The sequence below is a fragment of the Chrysemys picta genome, chromosome 3 (genome assembly GCF_011386835.1).
Source record: "Chrysemys picta bellii isolate R12L10 chromosome 3, ASM1138683v2, whole genome shotgun sequence".
NCBI lineage: Eukaryota > Metazoa > Chordata > Testudines > Emydidae > Chrysemys > Chrysemys picta.
In genome coordinates this window covers 82,634,947-82,651,297 of record NC_088793.1, presented here as the reverse complement: position 1 = coordinate 82,651,297, position 16,351 = coordinate 82,634,947, and the positions used below count along the sequence as shown (strand labels likewise).

At 40.7% G+C, this 16,351-nt stretch overlaps 1 protein-coding gene across 2 annotated transcripts in view; it reads right to left on the bottom strand.

Annotated features, from left to right (window-relative positions):
• The window catches only part of CRYBG1 (crystallin beta-gamma domain containing 1), a 165,535-nt gene that overhangs the window by 129,547 nt on the left and 19,637 nt on the right, over positions 1–16,351 (bottom strand). The window contains exon 1 of one of the 2 annotated variants that reach the window (XM_024102469.3): positions 9,893–10,203. The exons of the other annotated variant lie outside the window; for it this stretch is intronic. Within the exon in view, the coding sequence (XP_023958237.3) occupies positions 9,893–10,131 (239 nt within the window). The 5' untranslated portion in view covers positions 10,132–10,203. Of the gene's footprint in view, positions 1–9,892; positions 10,204–16,351 lie in introns of those variants that run through there. 2 annotated transcript variants of the gene reach the window in all.

Sequence of the window (16,351 nt, the reverse complement as noted above, 5' to 3'; positions counted from 1 at the left end):
GAAGTAGGAGGGGGTGGACAGGGGGCAGGGGCCAGGCTATTTGGGGAGGCACAGCCTTCCCTACCCAGCCCTCCATACAGTTGTGCAACCCCGATGTGGCCCTCGGGCCAAAATGTTTGCCCACAGATAGATAGAGCTGGTAACACAGCCCATATAAGGTTGCAGGATTCTTTCCATTATTAGACTGATCCTCTTAAGTTTCTTATATTTTTGCCAAAATTTAACCATTTAATCTGAATTTTCCATGCAGATGTCTGCATCAGGCTGAAATTTAAGAGTAATGGTATAACCATTTTCAAGAATGTTAGGGGGAAATATGCTGGTTTGCCCATGTTTAAAAAATTATTGCGGCTGTTTCTTTAACAATTTATAGAGCCCCCAGGCTTTGCAAACAGGGACTTGCAATTGGAATGGGGTGATGGTAGGGATGAAAGGGATGTGATTTTACCATCCTTGTGAATATTTGTTCAAATTTACTTAAATTATGAGCATGAGTATAGAAAACTGAGGGCTTGGGGAGGGCATTAGGCCCCCCCAAAATGTAGGGATTACATTAATAAATAAAGGAAAGAATGAATTTGGAACAGAAGTTTGTTTATCTCACTTTATTAAAAGTGGACAAATTTAATCATGGTACAAAACTACTCAATGAAGTGATATTCAACAGCTATTATTTTATTTACTTCAGCCCTCCACATTTAAAAAAAAAAAAGTTGTCTACACACCCGATGAGCCACTATAAAAAAAAAAATCACAGCTGGTACGTGCTCAATAAAGGGACTTATCAGAGTTTGGCAGCTAAATTCCCTGAAGATTCCATCTGCACTGAACTTGCTCTAGCCAGGGTTACAGGGACTTTCTCTACAATTGCTCTTCCTGGCTGCCAGGTGCTGCTGTGGCACTAGGCACAGGGACTAATATCAGGGTGGTTCTTTCTGGTGTTTTCAATGCTTTCCCTGCTTGCACCAGGGAGTGCAGAGGAAGAGAGGGTGTAAGAGCCCGAGGATGGGAGCAGCAGAGAGGGGAGGAAGATAGGAACAGAGAAAGGGAGAGGAAGATGAGACAGATAGGAGTAGAATGGAAGGGAGGGCATTGGCTGGACAGTGCTCATGGAATGGGTAGATATTCAATATTTATTTTTATCTTTAGCGTTCAATGTGTGGCTCTAAAACAAACCATCCACACTCTGCACTGAATACAGACTTATTAATTTCTTTAGGGGCTTTTTTTTAATGGTGCTTTCTTCATAGTATCTTTACAAACATTAATTAATCAATCTTCACCACACCCTGTGATATTACTATCCCCATTTTACAAATGGGGAACCAAGGCACAGAGTTTAAAGCCAAAATTGTTAAGTGTCCACTAATTTTGGGTGCCCAATTTGAGAATCCTAGGACCAGATTTTACAGAGTACTCAGTATTTTATAGCACTTTATATTCTGGGAACAGAGCTCCCATTAACCTGAGTTATATTTGCGAGTGCTTAGAACTTTGGCAAATCAGACCACGTGTCTCAGTTTGGGTGCCAAGAAAATGAGGAACAGACAGGGGCCACCAGTAAAAACTATGGTTTATATGATTTGTCCAGCATCATACAGGAACTCTGTGGCAGAGACCAGAGTAGAATCCAATTCTCCAGTATTGCATTCAATTACAAGACCATTTCTCAGCCTGCAGTTCCTTGCCTCATTCACCACACACCTTCGAACTTCTGCAACAAATGAAGCAGAGGTCCTATAGACAACAGCCTCATTCAATACACAACCATGATTCATTAATTCCTGGAGCACAGTCCTATCCTCTGCACTGAATGAAGCATGGATCCAGTGGAAAAATAGTATGGGATCACGAAATTCAAGGCTGTATCATAATGCATATGCACAAGGGGGCCAAATTACGGTTGCACAGGCAATCTGAATTCAGGCACTTCCTAACTTTTAAGCGCTGGACTTTGCAAACTTAACATTCTTTTAACATAGGGTGTTTTTTGTTTGTTTGTTTGTTTGTTTTTAAAATATACATAATGGATGAAATTATACAGTATTATCAATACATTCTTCAAAGGAACATTTGTGGGGAGGGAGAGAGCACCTTGGTTAGAAAAATCAGTTTAGTCCCATACTGATAAAGCTCCTCACCTTCTGAGATTAAATCAACATTTTTCTTTTCTTTTTTTTAAACTAGAGAAGTGTAGTATTTGAATTACATCATTTCCAAAAGGCATATAATGAAACGGTTAAATCAAAAAAGGAGGAGTCTGGACTTCCTTGTGCAACTACAGTACAATTATAGTTCCACAGATAGTTGTCCAAATGTTGCATCTTCTCATGAAGAAAGAATGAGACAAACTCACTCCCAATACTGCAGCAAGCAAAAATTATGATTGTTTTAGGGGATGTTAGTAGTAATTCAAAGCAACACAAAAATTGCCCCATCAACACAACAGGTGAAATCCTGGCCTCAATGAAGTCAATGGCAAAACTCCCATTAACTTCAATGGGACCAGGATTTCATCCTAGATCTGAAATCTCACCAACTTGCTGAAATGGGCAAGTAAGCATAAAAATGTGTTTGCTGCATTGACTAACAGGTTAGCAGCACACAGTACACAAAACAAAAACAAATATGGCTACAAGACTAAGGTAAAATGACTTACTGCAAATGACAGGGTTTGATATAATGACTGATATAAATAAGACAGAATTAGGACTTCCAAGGCTCTCCCTAGGATCAGGGAGCCACTGGGTCACTATTTTCTTGTGTACATTATGCTCCCATACTGAAAAAATTACAGATTCTTTCTAAATAAGTTCCAATGAAACTTAGAACTACAAAAGTCATATTCAAAGAGATATGGACGATTCCTATGTATGTGAATGGCAAAGTCCATTCACTATGTTTCATTTTCTGCCATCAAGAGCACATTTTTAGTCATAATTTACATATATTTTAGAAAAAACAGTGTATACCACAATTTGATATTTTTGAACTAAAGAATTCTGAAGACACAGAGTTTAGGAGTGAGATCCTGTTCCCATTCTACTAAGACAAAAGGCAAAACTTCCATTGATTTTAAAGGCAGCAGATCAGTTAATTATTAGAAATTATTAGCAGTACTATTTTTTTAAAGTTCAAAAATAAATACCAAACATAAATGCCAATTTTAATTAAATAATATAAGTGAAAAGTATCATGCTCTACTTCACACTGGCCTAGTCAGAGCCACTGCATAACCTAACCCTAGCACAAATGAGGCATAGAAGCCTCTATACAAGGCAACACTGCCCATGTCACCCTCAACCTGTGAAAGGTTACTGCAGGCTTTCAGGGCACAGACATCCTTACGTAAGTCTTTCACAAGAGGGTACATTTCACCCTTTATGAATTCAGTGCAATTATTACTTTATGGATGGCACTGAGTACTTGTTTCAGCTTGCCCCTTATCTTAGTATCTTTCTACAGAGACATACATTTAAAAAGCATTCATGCTTCACAAAGTGACAATGTCACACTATATTTGAGAAAAAAAAACTTAAGTACAGTATTTGATTCTTGAGGTATTAACTTGACATTTTATCAGAACTTGTTTTTCTTTCCTTTATAAAGCAATATTAGTAGTATATTTTTATTCCTAAAGCACCTTGCTTATTTATGGCATGATTCATGATAGTTTATTATGTAGTTACCCCGTTTTCATTCTCAAATATAATTTTGCAATATGAATGTAACTAGTAACACCTTTAGATATTTAAGCCTGATCTTGCAAACAAAGCACATGCATAACTTTGTGCATGTGAGTAGTTCCATTGACTGCAACTGGATGACTCACAATGTAAAGTTGCACACACCGTTAAGTGTTCGCAGAATTGGGGCCATATTTTGTTATAGTTAGTTAATGCAATTAAGAGCATTACAGTTTAATGAAATTGTTCTTAGTAAAATTGCCAAAGTCTTATATTATTAAAAATTCTTGTTTAAGATAAGGGTAAAAGTCAGCTAGTAACAAGCCTCAATTAATCTATCAACAAAATGCTATATAATATACATACCCTGAAGCATGGTTCCCACACTTCTCCTCATACAGAAGTTAAAGCAAAGAATAGTAAAAAAAGAAGTCAAAGAAATTAGGTATGGAGAAGAACTATTATATCATTTTGTCTCCCCAGCCAGTATAGAATTTCTCCATATAATCTACTACTGAGTTGTTGTTCCTGTCTGGGATGAAGTATATTCCATAATCTAAAAGTTTCCTGATATTTGGCCTAAGTTTTCCTTTACTAAATTTCATGCCATTACTACACCTTAATTAACTGCTTTTCTCCCTGTCGAGCCACTGTGGGATGAACTCTTCATAGCTATGGACAGATGCCACTCTGCCTGCAAGAATTCACCACCTAGATGAAGACCAGCTAGATCAAGCTTAATTTAGATAAAAATGAAAGTAGTTGACCAGAAGGGCAAACAATCAGAGGAGCTGTTCAGATATCTGCCCTCCATCTGCCCTGAAATTATCAAGACACTGTTAAATCTCTGATTATTATTATAATAATTTATTATCGTTCCTTGAAACTAGGGATGTAACAGTAGTAACAGCTCAACAACTCCAGCTTGACAGATGATTACATCCATTCCATTTGGACAAGACCCTTACTGCTATAATCTGGGCATTTGCTGGCTCATAACTGCACTATTATAACTCTTCAGATGAAATTTAATGTTAATAAATGCAAAGTAATGCACATTGGAAAGCATAATCCCAACTATACATATAAAATGATGGGGTATTAATTAGCTATTACAACTCAAGAAAGAGATCTTGGAATCATTGTGGATAGTTCTCTGAAAACATCCACTCAGTGTGCAGCGGCAATCATAAAAGGAAACAGAATGCTGGGAATAATTAAGAAAGGGATAGATAATAGGACATAAAATATCATGTTGCATCTTGAATACTGTGTGCAGATGTGGTCGTCCCATCTCAAAAAAGATATACTGGAATTGGAAAAGGTTCAGAAAAGGGCAACAAAAATGATTAGGGGTATGGAACAGCTTCCGTATGAGGCGAGATTAATAAGACTGGGACTTTTCAGCTTGGAAAAGAGACGGCTAAGGGGAGATATGATTGAGGTCTATAAAATCATGACTGGTGTAGAGAAAATAGATAAGGAAGAGTTGTTCACTACTTCTCATAACACAAGAACTAGGGGTCACCAAATGAAATTAATAGGGAGCAGGTTTAAAACAAACAAAAGGAAGTATTTCTTCACACAACACACAGTCAACCTGTGGAATTCCTTGCCAGAGGATGTGGTGAAGGCCAAGACCATAACAGGGTTCAAAAAAGAACTAGATAAATTCATGGAGGATAGGTCCATCAATGGCTATTAGCCAGGATGAACAGGAATGGTGTCCCAGCCTCTGTTTGCTAGAAGCTGGGAATGAGCGACAGGGGGATGGATCACTTGATGATTACCTGTTCTGTTCATTCCCTCTGGGGCACCTGGCACTGGCCACTATCGGAAGACAGAATACTGGGCTAGATGGACCTTTGATTTGACACAGTAGAACCATTCTTATGTTCTTATGTTCATATCTACTGCTGAAAATCAGGGCCAGACAAAAACTTCAGAGAGTGCAGTGTCTGTTGGCCCATTTATCAATGTTGTCAAACAATCACAACACCAAGGCAACATGATTTCCATTGGCTCCCTGTCTACTTTTGAGTCCATATTAAGGTCCTGGTCCTGATTTTTAAAGTCTTCAGCGTGTTGGGATCAGTCTTCCCTGGAAACCACTCCTTCAATTGAGACCCAGAGAGACTGCTAAACAGAGTGGGAAATATGCATTTTTGGAGAGGTGGAGAGCAGATGTTCTCAGGAAAGGGGCCCTCTCTATGAAACTCCCTACTCGGTGAGAGCTGATTGAGCCCACGCCCAACCACCTTCAGATTTGATTGCAAAACTCACCCTTTTTGCACTGACACTTCCTCAATAACAGAAACTAAAGAACATCAGAGAAGAGAAAAAGAGGGTTCAGGCAGCCAAAGAGAGAAAAGGAGGGTACCTTAGGGATTCAGTGTTATGCTACTATAAATTTCTATATTTCAGCACCTGATTGGTAAAAAGATGGATACCTTGCAAATACCCCAGCAAAACTTTTTTTGTGATCATATCCTTGCAGACAATTGTATCTACCTCCCCATATCATCATTCAGCAAGGATAAACACAAAATACATAAATGTTAATTATTCCAAATAAAGTTTCTTTTAAATTGCAGAAGCATGAAGCATGACAGAAGTAATGTATATTGAGCATGTATTTTCTGCCTCCTGAACCACGAATAGTGAATCATTAGACCAATTATTATACTAGCCTGTTTATCAGTCTAAATTGATTAGTTGCATTTTCCAATGATAGTCAATATAGATTAAGGAAAATTCATTTTTGTCACTATTTCTAGATATAACTCTCTGTCACAGTATAGATATTTCTGTTACCCTCTGCTCCAACCAATTTCAGAGATGGAATTCTATAATCACCTCTCTAAAAATATGGTCACTTTTGCCATCCAATGTCCAACAATTGGCAACCCTATCATCCTCCCTTGGGTATGTACCCTCCACACTTGCAGTAATCCCAACTAAATGTAGACTTCTTAGTATAGCCTGGTTTGCTAGCATTTCCATTCTTCTTCATACACAATAAGAATTATTGTTCTCTAGCATTTTTTCCATTCCAGCTTCTTCTGAACTGGTACTATCTGACCCAGCTGTGTCACACATCCACTTCTGTAGCTGTCCTCTCCTTACCAGAGATAACAAGAGTCATTGTTGTGAAGATAGTCCAGATAAGATTTGATCAGGTTTTTCTGACTTAATCTTAGAAGTCCAATAGTAAAGGAAGTAGGAGGCCAAGACAATGTTGAGGCACAATATTCTGCAGTAGCAGCCTCAAGTTTAAAGAAATCCAGATCTTTTAGTCCAACTTGGAAGCTGCTACACAAAATAGACAATCTCTTAGTAAGAAAAAATGATAGCTAACCAAAAATCATCAAAAAACGAAACCATTTTCCATATCCTGACTGTGCACAACTATAACATGCCCTGCAACTGCCACTTCAACTAAACTAGATTTAAAAGCAAACTTCCCATGCTCATTTTGAATAGGTACCTTTGGACATCAAGCCTTCAGATTTGTAATTCATTGGATGAACATCTGTCCCATAACAAAATGTGACTATGTAACAAACAAAATGTTTGTTAAGCACTTCACATTTTGAAAATGAGTTCTATTTAACATATACATTAATTTAGGTTATAAAGTCTTCTTTTGGCCTACTGTGGATACACCTTTCATGGCTAACCAATGAATTTAATAAGAATCAGGTGCTTGCACAAAATATATTGAAAAGCAATGTTATAACTGAGACAGATTGTACAATACAATACTCCTTTGAGAAAACATAATTTTGAATGGCGTAACCTAAAATGTACAAAAATGTCCTTGCTCCATTTCACACACACACACCTTTTTTTTTTTTTTTTTTTTTTTTTTTGGTTGTGATGATACAAAATTACAGGTTAATGAGACAAGTATTTAGATTCTTCTAAGAAGGCCAATTTCATTCAGGAAGTGATGCAGACATAAACATGTATATTTCTATTAAAAATGTTTACAAATATCCTTCCTAGTAGCTCTGCTATAACTAGGGGCATAATCTGTCTCACAATGCAGTCAATAGAAAAATGACTAGCCCTAGGAACAGAAAACAAAAAGGTGTGCTTTTGTGTGATATTTATAAACCTGTCATTTTCAAAGTCTAGTAATTAGTGGGTTTTGTTCATACTTTGTCATTACCAAGTCCCATATTCATTATGCAGGCAAAACTCCCCCTGACATTGTCAGGTGTATGAAATTGGGACCTAACTGTTACAATGTTTCTACTTTTTAATATCATCTGTTTATTTTCTTTGGGCTTCGTATTGGTACCCGCAAACCTATTACCTGAACACCTCCGATAGCAAGGGACCTTCAGTATTTCACTGAGTCTTTGACTCTTCTTACCCTGGTTATAAAAAGCTGTATTTGGGATTCTGCTTTTTGAGGGCGGGGAGGAAGTAGAGTATGTGTTGTTTTAAGTGTCCCTTCAAGGAACATCGAGTTGAATTTGACTGTCAACAGGATTATAAAACACATCATTTTTTATATCAATCATTCTGCAAGGGACTTTTTAACATTGTACAAAAATATGAAAAATATTTAAAGTTGTCCCATATACACATTGAAATCAAACAGCTGTAGTCAATATTTTTAATGGGTACACTTGACTACCATTAATTTTGTAAATATTATATACACTCAAAGACATATTCCTCCCAGATATAAACATTTCTCAAATTTTGAATTATCTATAATTGAGAAATGTATATTTTACTTTGGGCACTTTTGAATCCACATAACACTAACACTACTGATTCTCTACTGCCTAGACTTTGCTGTTCAGATAAGCTCCAGGTCTGAAATGTATTGTCTGGAGCACTGACCCAAATTTGTTGTAACCACCCATGAATTCATTAAATATATAAAGGGCCTGATTTTCAATTACCCTACAGCTCCAGCAGCATAAAGGGTCTGCAAGTGACGCCAAGAAAGATATCCATCATAAATATGGCTGGAATATACCGCACTCTGGCTATTCTACAATGGCAGGAGGGCAGCCCTCTGAGGGATGTTGGAGCCCTCTGACTTACACCAGGGGCTGAAAATATGGGCAAAATGCCATGGAAAAAAAGTTTTAAAGCTCCTTTTCCTTCCTTCCACATTTCTATGCTGAGACCAGGAGTGGAGAAAGGACATGGACCAAGTCAACGACTATTATAGCAGCTACTGAAAACACATCATGTGCATTTTATGAACTTCTTTTTACCCAGGAAGTTTCTTTCTGCCTCAGGACAGCATGACTGTTACTTATGCCCATTAATACGTTTATTGATTTACACACAAAACATGTTGACATTATCATTCCTTGCTGCTATGCAAAGGATTATTGAAAGTAAGCAACTATCTTTCAGCTAAACATTCTCTTTTAGAAACAAAAAGCTTAAAATTGTACATGACTTGATGAATTGTGTTCTGGGTTTCAACAACATGACTCAGATCCAAGGAAAGCCAGCTGTATTTGTAAATGTGAATATTGTGCAAACAAATGCTCTACCCCTCACCTGTAAACAGTCTTTTGAGACTACAACACCCACTTCAGTAGTTCCCCGATGATTTGGCTGAAATGTGTTTAGTCCATTTACTGTGGGAAATACATCGATTTCCACGTCAAAGTAAGCACCTGCACATCTCAGGCATGTGTGTTTCAGGTACGTGTACACACACACACACACACTCCTCCTCTCCCTCCCCCCCACCCAAAAAAACCAGGCAGTTCAGTATTAAGAGGGGGACCAAAACTGGACTTAACTTTTCACAACGGTAGAGTTTTTCTTGACCAAACTAGCGGTGGTTCAGACCTGGTCCTGCCTGAGGATGGTAAATGGGTCCTGTTTTGGCTCATCTCTAATTCCTTCCAAGGTTCAAGGATATGAAGCCTGTATGTGGCAAATCACTTCCATCCGTGGGACCGGATGGCGAGGGACATAAGGGGGGCTCCAACGCCAGCCTCTCTCCCCGTGCCAGTCTCTGGACTGGAGGGGGCACCGTGCCTCATTTGGGGTCGCTGGTCCGCAGGGGACAGGCAAAGACCCTGAAGCGGGGCGGGCTGCGCTGCGCTCCGGGGAAGGGGGCGGCTGCCCAGGTAGGAGCCCAGCAGGTTTCGGAGAGAGGGGAGCCGCCGCGGGGAATGGGAGGCAGAGCAGGACGCTAAGTGAGCGGGGGTTGTTACCTGGTTGTGGAAGTCCCGGGAGACGAGGACATGCAGCCGCCCCCTTCTCCCGGCTGCTGCTTCTTCTTCAGGCGCCAGTGGCTGAACGCTGAGCGCTTCTTGGGCTCCCCCTCCGGGAGGCTGCTGCTCCCGACCTGCCGCCGGGGGGACGGCGTCTCCGCGCCCATCTCCGGCTCCGAGTCCTCAGACTCGCTCCAGTGGAAGAGCTTCCCGAACCGCTTGAGCCCCCGCTTCTCCATGCCGAGCGCTGCTGGAGCGGCGGCGGGCGGGCAGGGAACTCGCCAGCGAATGAGGGAGCTGAAGCCAGAGCCCGGTGCCTTAGCGCCGACAGTGGGAGGCGCAGCACCCCCTGGGGACCAGCTGTGGGCTGCCCCAGGACCTCCTACCTTCACCTAGCAGCAGCTGATGCTGCAAATCCCTCCCTCTTCTCCCAGTCACTGGGGTTCCCAACTTTCCCGCGGCGCGGAGCGAGCTGCAACGATTTCCTGATTTTTTTGATTGTTTGTTCCCTCCTCCCTCATCTCACACCATCACCGTCAATCCTTCCCCTCTGAGAAAGCAGCACAGTGGCAGGGCCACCGTATATTGCACAGGAAGGGAGAGGTTTGCATTACCCATGTCCAGGGTGCAAATTATACATTATCATGTTGTTTTCTGCTGAGCCCGGTTGCCCAGGGCCCTGTGTCACTCGCTTATGCAACGCTTGCTCAGTCAACTTGCTCCTCCATTGCAGGCACAAGGTACGTTTCTTCCACCCAAGAAAAAGAGATTTGGCTCGACAGTAGGAGGGAAGCATTGAAGATAGCAAATAGTAAGACTGCCACATCATTTGTCACCTTTGAGATTCATTTATCATCTAATACATTAGACAATGCTTCAGGCTGATGGGAACTATAACTGTCCAACAGACGTAGCTATTTTTTAACATTGACCAACATTTTTGAAGTCACCAGGCCTAAATATAACTGTCCGCATCTAAATGTTAAGTGGCCTGATTTTCAAATGCAAAATGGCCAAAATTCATTCAGTTACAGGTCTGTCGCATCTTATGCGTATTTAACATGCGTGAATTCAGCTTTACGCAGTCGGCAAAAACAAAAAACAAAAAAAAAGGGAAAAATAACCATTTAAATACTGTTCTTGTAGTGCGGGCAATTCCGCCTGCCATTACACTCAATGTAATTTTGACTATATGCAGTTGCCACTTTATGTGCTGACCGTGGAACGTAACCCCAGCATAAGATGAGACAGACCTGTACTTATATTCTGGTGCCTAAATATGGAGTTAGGGCCCTAATTTTAGTTAGAAAATGTTGGTCATTTTCTTTTAGAAATAATTTTATGAATACCATTAGCTACCATGCTGACTAGGGAAAGCCACAGATATTAGTTATTTATTAACATTAAAATTATGGTCAGGTCTCATATTGACAGTCTTGACATTTATATTCATGAACAAAGTCAGTCGAGATTTTATCTAAACCAATTTAGTTTTGGAATAGTTATATTTATTTAATTAATTTCAAAGAAAGAGCATGCAACAAATAGATCCCGTTCTCAAACTTCATTGCACCACAACTCTCTTCTGAGAACAAAAATGACTACATGACCCAAAGGGGGGGGGGGGAGACCAAAGCCTGAGCCCATCCGAGCCCTGCTGCCCCGGGTTGGGGCCAAAGCCCAAGCCCCACTATCCTGGGTGGGCGGGGTGAAGTGGAAGCCAAAACCCAAGGGCTTCAGCCCTGGGCGGGTGTCCTGTAACCTGAGTCCCGCCACCCAGGGCTGAAGGCTTTGGGCTCCAGCCCTGGATGATGGTGCTCAGGCCCAAGCAAGTTTAATGCCAGCCCTGATGACCCCATTAAAATGGGGTCAGGACCCACTTTGGGGTCGGGACTCACAGTTTGAGAACAGCTGGATTAGAGATCAGTAGATCAGGATTCCTTGGCTAACAGTTTTCTATCTATCACCTTTCACTTTAGTCTCATTCAGCATGGTGAAAAAGACCAAATAGATATTCCTCTTTCCTCCCCAAGTTTTCAGACTAGAACTGGCCCTAATGATATCATCTACTCAGCAATTCTGAATGGCTGGAAAGTATGTTAGCTTGTCTACACTAAAACATACAAGATTTACACAAATAAATATTTTGGGATTAAAGTGGGCATCATCAGACAAACATTAAAACGTTCCATAACTGTGGCAGGAATTAAATAATTTAGATGTGAGAAAGCATGAATTACTGATTAATTATTGCACCTTCCATAGTATTACTCCAGATAATCAACACTGTTCTGTCTTCCAGAAACTGATTTTATGTAATAACTTGTGAAATTCCACTGAAAAAATAGATTATAAACCCTTTATGGAAAAAACATTGGTTTTTTTGTCTGTAAAATACTGTATACATCTATGGCACTGTATAAATAATTATTAATAATCATAATAAATGACCAGAGTTTCCTGTTTTAGCTTTTCTTCCAACATTATGGTGATATGAAAAACCTTCTCCAAGAATCTGCATATGAAGACTACCATTTACTTTTTAAATTCTAGTTACGCACATTCAAAGTCCACCAAGAAACCCTTAAAAATCATTTTGTGAAATCTCACCCCACTGTCAGCAACAAAACTCCCATTGAATTCAGTGGGGCCAGGATTTCATCCATTTATATACTAATAACTCTTGTGAAAATTTCTGACGTAGGGCCTGATCCTGCAGTCCTTAGCTAGGCAAAATCCCCACTGAAGAAGCCAGTGGGAATTTTGTCTGAGAAGGGAATTTACCTAGCACTAGTCCTTTAAATGATGTGGCTGATTGTGGAGAGGACTAAATAGAATTTCTAATACAAAATCAAGCTTATAAAAATGGTTTCTTATTCCATTTTGGTGCTGTGAAATAATTGTAAAGTATTTATAGGAGCCCTTTTGCTCCACAAATAGCCCCTCACATCTGATATAAACCATGCCCCAAAGAAAAAATTTTTTTGTGGTATCTACAGGAGGTTCTTGCACTCGTATCCCACTACCTGATGAGAAAATATGCTTTGAATTGGAGCAGCAAAACTATAGTGCTTACAAAAAGCAGCTCCCTCCTTTCGGAGAGGCCGAAGTACAGCTTGCAGGCCATATATATACACCAAGGAGTTCTACAGTGTAGCTCACAGCCACCCTTCTTTTTAATAGAGGTGCAACCCACACAGACTACAGATACCAACATGCCATGCTCCATCTTGATCCTTGCAGTGGGAGTAATTTGCTCAACTTTATGCAAATTAGGTGCAGCCCTCAGAGTCCAGGCAGGGTGTAAAAACAGATTTCAGTCAGGCAAGATTTGGGAGTTCCAGGGGTACTACATTAGTCTGTATACTATTTTATTTTTGCCAATTTTCAAAGCACACAAATCTAATTTTACTTCTCTCTTCATCCAATTAGTTCATAGCAAGAGAGTCCCACCAAGAAAAAGCCTTTGCAGCCTCCTCCTGTGTTGCATATTCAGTTCTTTTTTCACTTTGTCATTAGCAAAGTCAATCTTTTCCTATCTTTGGGTGAAATTCACCCCAGTGAAGAGGGCTAGCACAAGGCTTACGCACCACTTAAGTCCTGCTTCAGCCCTATTTTAAGGACTTAAGTGGTGCGTAACCCTTATGCTGGCCCACTGCATAAGGATAAATTGTGCATTTTAAAACTCACAATTCCTTCAACAACTTTTGAATCTTATGCTTCCTTGATTTAACTACATAGTTAGGGTTGCCAGGTGACTGGGTTTCGACCAGAACATCCAGTTGAAAAGCGATCCTGGCGTCTCCGGTCAGCACAGCTGACCGGGCCATTAAAAGTCCGGTTGGTGGGGCTGGCAGATTCCCTTCCTGGCTCTGTGGGGCTCCCAGAAGCGGCGACATGTTCCGCTGTCTCCAAGTCGTTGGGGTGGCCAGGCGCCTGCCCCAGCCTGGAGCCCCCTCCCATACCCCAGGAGTGGCGCCCTAGGCCGGGGTCCTTCCACGATCCTGGTCGTCGTCGGCAATTCTGCAGTGGGGGGGTCCTTCCGTGCTCCCGGTCTTCGGCGCACTTCGGCGGCGGGTCCCGGAGCGAGTGAAGGACCCACCGCAGAATTGCCACCAAAGACCCAGAGCACGGAAGGACCCTCTGCCGCCGAATTGCCACCGAGGGCGGCAAAATGCTGCCCCCCCCCGCAAATCCTGGTGCCTTAGGCGACTGCCTAGGTCACCTAAATGGAAGCGCCGGCCCTGCCATATCCAAACTCCCTCCTAGACCACACCCCCAGCACCCCAACCCACTGCCCCAGCCCAGAGGCCCCTCCTGCACCCTGAACCCCTCATTTCTGGGCCCACCATGGAACTGGCACCCCCAGCCCAGAGCCTGTACCCCATCCCACACCCCAACTCCCTGCCTCATCCCGGAGCCCCCTCCCAGACCCAACCCCTCTCCTGGAGCCCATCCCCCCTGCACCCCAAACCCCCAAGCCTGGAGCCCCCTCCTACAGCCCAAACCCCTCATCCCCAGCCACACCTCAGAGCCCACACTCCAGCCCAGAGCCCATGCCCCCAGCTGAAGCCCTCACCCCCTTCTGCACCCCAACCCCCTGCTCCAGCCCAGTGAAAATGAGTGAGAGAGTGAGGGTGGGGGAGAGCGAGCGACAGAGGGAGGGGGGATGGAGTGAGTAGGGGAGGAGCTTCAGAGAAGCGGCGGGGCAAGGGTGTTCGGTTTTGTGCAATTAGAAAGTTGGCAACCCTATCCATAGTTAATATTGATTTACATAAACTGTTAAATATTTACTATCTACAGAGACAGTGTCTGATCCTGGACTGGATATTAATGTTTGTAAAGTGCCATATAGTTGCTGTGTATTAAGGCAAGCCCACTTAATGTAGCATTGATTAGCAATGGTGTTTTTTAGCATCTGGAGCTTACCAATAAGCAATCTGTCCTTCCTGGAGCCGAAAATGAAATCAACGAAGTGTAAGCATTTTGTTTATTAATTCTTTAATGCCCATATGTGAAATTTTAACTTGTGTCTAATTGCTTTCACATTGTTGTTGGACAAACAAACCACATAACTAGACTGAAAACATAAATTTATATAGTCAAATGACAAACTGAAATATAACATGCATAACATGAAGTGATACTGCTGAAGTCAGTGGAACTCTGCAGGGGCTTAATGGTCTGTGCAGGCAGATTACTTTCCAGGATTGAGGTCTTTAGTAGAGAGTGTTGGACATAAGAAATTTACATACATTCTAATATTGCCATTCTGATTTCATCTCAAAGTACTGCTGTGTTGTTGCAGTTTAATAATACAGTGACAGAAACATCAACAATTGCACACATTTTCAACTAATTGTTCATAGCATATGAATATCTAATATTTATAGAGTAAGACCATGATTCAGGAAAGTGGTTAAGCATATCTTGAAATTAAACACTTGCTTCGGTGCTTCCCTGAATCAGAGCCTAATCTATGTTTACAATAAACTCATTTGTTTCTTATGAATCACTTTATATTATATACTGTAAAGACAGACTCATTTTTAGGTTATTTTAAACATTTTTCTTTGTTTCTTCTTTTCATTCTTATTTTTCAAATTATTTCCTTTTAATTAATGTATATATTGTTCTTATGGTTTTATCATACCATGGTTTTGTCTCATAGTTTAGGTTGTAACTAGTGTTCCACTGTCCATTCTTTGGACTCTCATCTAATGTTTTAAAAAATTATCTTTTGGTCCTGAAAGTTTCCATGATTCATTTTAAGCCAGAGGAGGATTTTTGTTTAAGACTGAAATAAATCAATGATACTGTTTTTGAATCATAGGATAAACTACAGTTAACAAGTTTTCACCTTTTAGTTATGGATATTAATTACCCCAAATGGCTTGTTTTAGGACTTGAAATTTTTTGTCCTTTTAGTTCTTAGTAACTAATGCAGAAGTTACTCTGAAAAATTTTAAACTTAACTAATTTATGCATACACAGAGAATATTCTTACAAATATTTGCTTTATTATTAGTGGCTTTAGCAACAAAATATGAATAATTAATTTACAATTGTTTTTATTATTATTATTATTTATGGACAGCCATAGGTGTGCTAGAAGCACATGCAAGAAGAACAGTCCCTGCCTTCAAGAATTTACAATCTAAATAGAAAAATAGTAATAGTTATCTAAATACTTATATGCCAATATGAATGATTAAATATGTAAAGGATATGAATCTATATTGACTAATTTCAATGCTGTCCAGTCTTAAGTAAACTGTTTAGGTATCAGTAAATCTGCATTGACTCTTTAAGTACATGGGTCTGCAAGTAATAGTCCTGGGGGAATTGTGCACCACTGCACATGCGCAGAATTCAAGTCCCCTCCAGATTTCTTTGCTTCCCCACAGAAAAATGACTTTCTGACAGGAAAGCAAAGGGAAGATGCAAGAGCAGTCACAC